Source organism: Tupaia chinensis, unplaced genomic scaffold, assembly GCF_000334495.1.
Source record: "Tupaia chinensis unplaced genomic scaffold, TupChi_1.0 Scaffold000671_2, whole genome shotgun sequence".
Lineage (NCBI taxonomy): Eukaryota > Metazoa > Chordata > Mammalia > Scandentia > Tupaiidae > Tupaia > Tupaia belangeri.
Genome location: NW_006160194.1, coordinates 1642794 through 1643774, shown reverse-complemented (window position 1 = coordinate 1643774; position 981 = coordinate 1642794). Strand labels below are relative to the sequence as shown.

The 981-nt window shown below is 70.3% G+C and overlaps 1 protein-coding gene across 1 annotated transcript in view; it reads right to left on the bottom strand.

The window, feature by feature from the left end:
• LOC102503039 (60 kDa lysophospholipase-like) overlaps positions 1 to 981 on the bottom strand; it is a gene marked incomplete in the record, with an annotated part of 33555 nt that overhangs the window by 5023 nt on the left and 27551 nt on the right. Inside the window, 1 exon segment of the mRNA XM_014592233.2 lies at positions 550 to 672. Within this exon segment, the coding sequence (XP_014447719.1) occupies positions 550 to 672 (123 nt within the window).

Genomic DNA, 981 nt, shown 5'->3' with positions numbered 1-981 from the left:
TGACGCCCATCCTTCCGCCGGCTGGCCCTGCCCTTGCTCACCGGGGGAGTCAGGCCCACTAGGCCTGCAGGGGCCCAGGGAGTGTGCACAGTGAAGCTCCCCGCCACCTCCTGGGCTCCTGTGCCAACCCTGGTGCTGGGCGCAGAGGCTGGGGCAGGTGGTGGGGCACAGGGAGGCCCCTGCCACCCTTCAGACCCTAGCCTTGAAGCAGGCCTCAGCTGCCTGCCCATCCCTGGGTCTGCACCCCCGTCTGAAGGGAAGGGGAACTCAAAGGGGTACGAGTGTGGGTCTAGAACCCCTGGCACTCCTGCTGGCTCCAGCTGCCCCTCCCACACTCCCCATTCCAAGGCAGCCTCTGTGCCAGAGGCCAGTCCTGGAGGTCAGCGAGCATGTGCCCGTGTGCACAGCACAGCCCCGCGGCCCGGTCCCCCCGCACACCGTCCCTGGGTCCCTAACCCTCCTCCTGGGCCCTGGAATCTAGGCCGTGGCTGGTATGACTGGACTGAGGCCTAGGCGGGCCCACGCCACCCCACCCTCCTCGGGCTGTACCTGGCTGCTACCCAGACTGAGGAGCCAGGCAACCCTGCAGCCCAGGGCGCTGCCCCGCAGTGAGGGCCGGTGCTCCAGAGTCCCGGGTGGCGTCATCTCCCCCCGGAGGTCCTTGGCCAGCAGCTGGGGGGGACATGGAGACCAGTGAGGTCTGCCCAGCCAGCCTCAAGGGCCAGGGTCCCCAGCCCCGGACGGCCCTCATAGCACTCCAGCCCTCGAGTTTGGTGGGGGCCCCACGAGCGCAAGGGCCCCGGGCCTGAGGCCAGCTGTGTCTGGGAAGGGCAGAAGCAGGAGGGGTGTCCTGGGGACACACTGGACCTGAGCCTCCCCGGGGCAGGTGTGTGGACATGGAGCACCTGGGCGAGGGGCCGGCAGGGGTGCGTTGAGGCTGGGCCCAGGACCGGCCCGGCCCCCCCCCACGGCACCCACGCC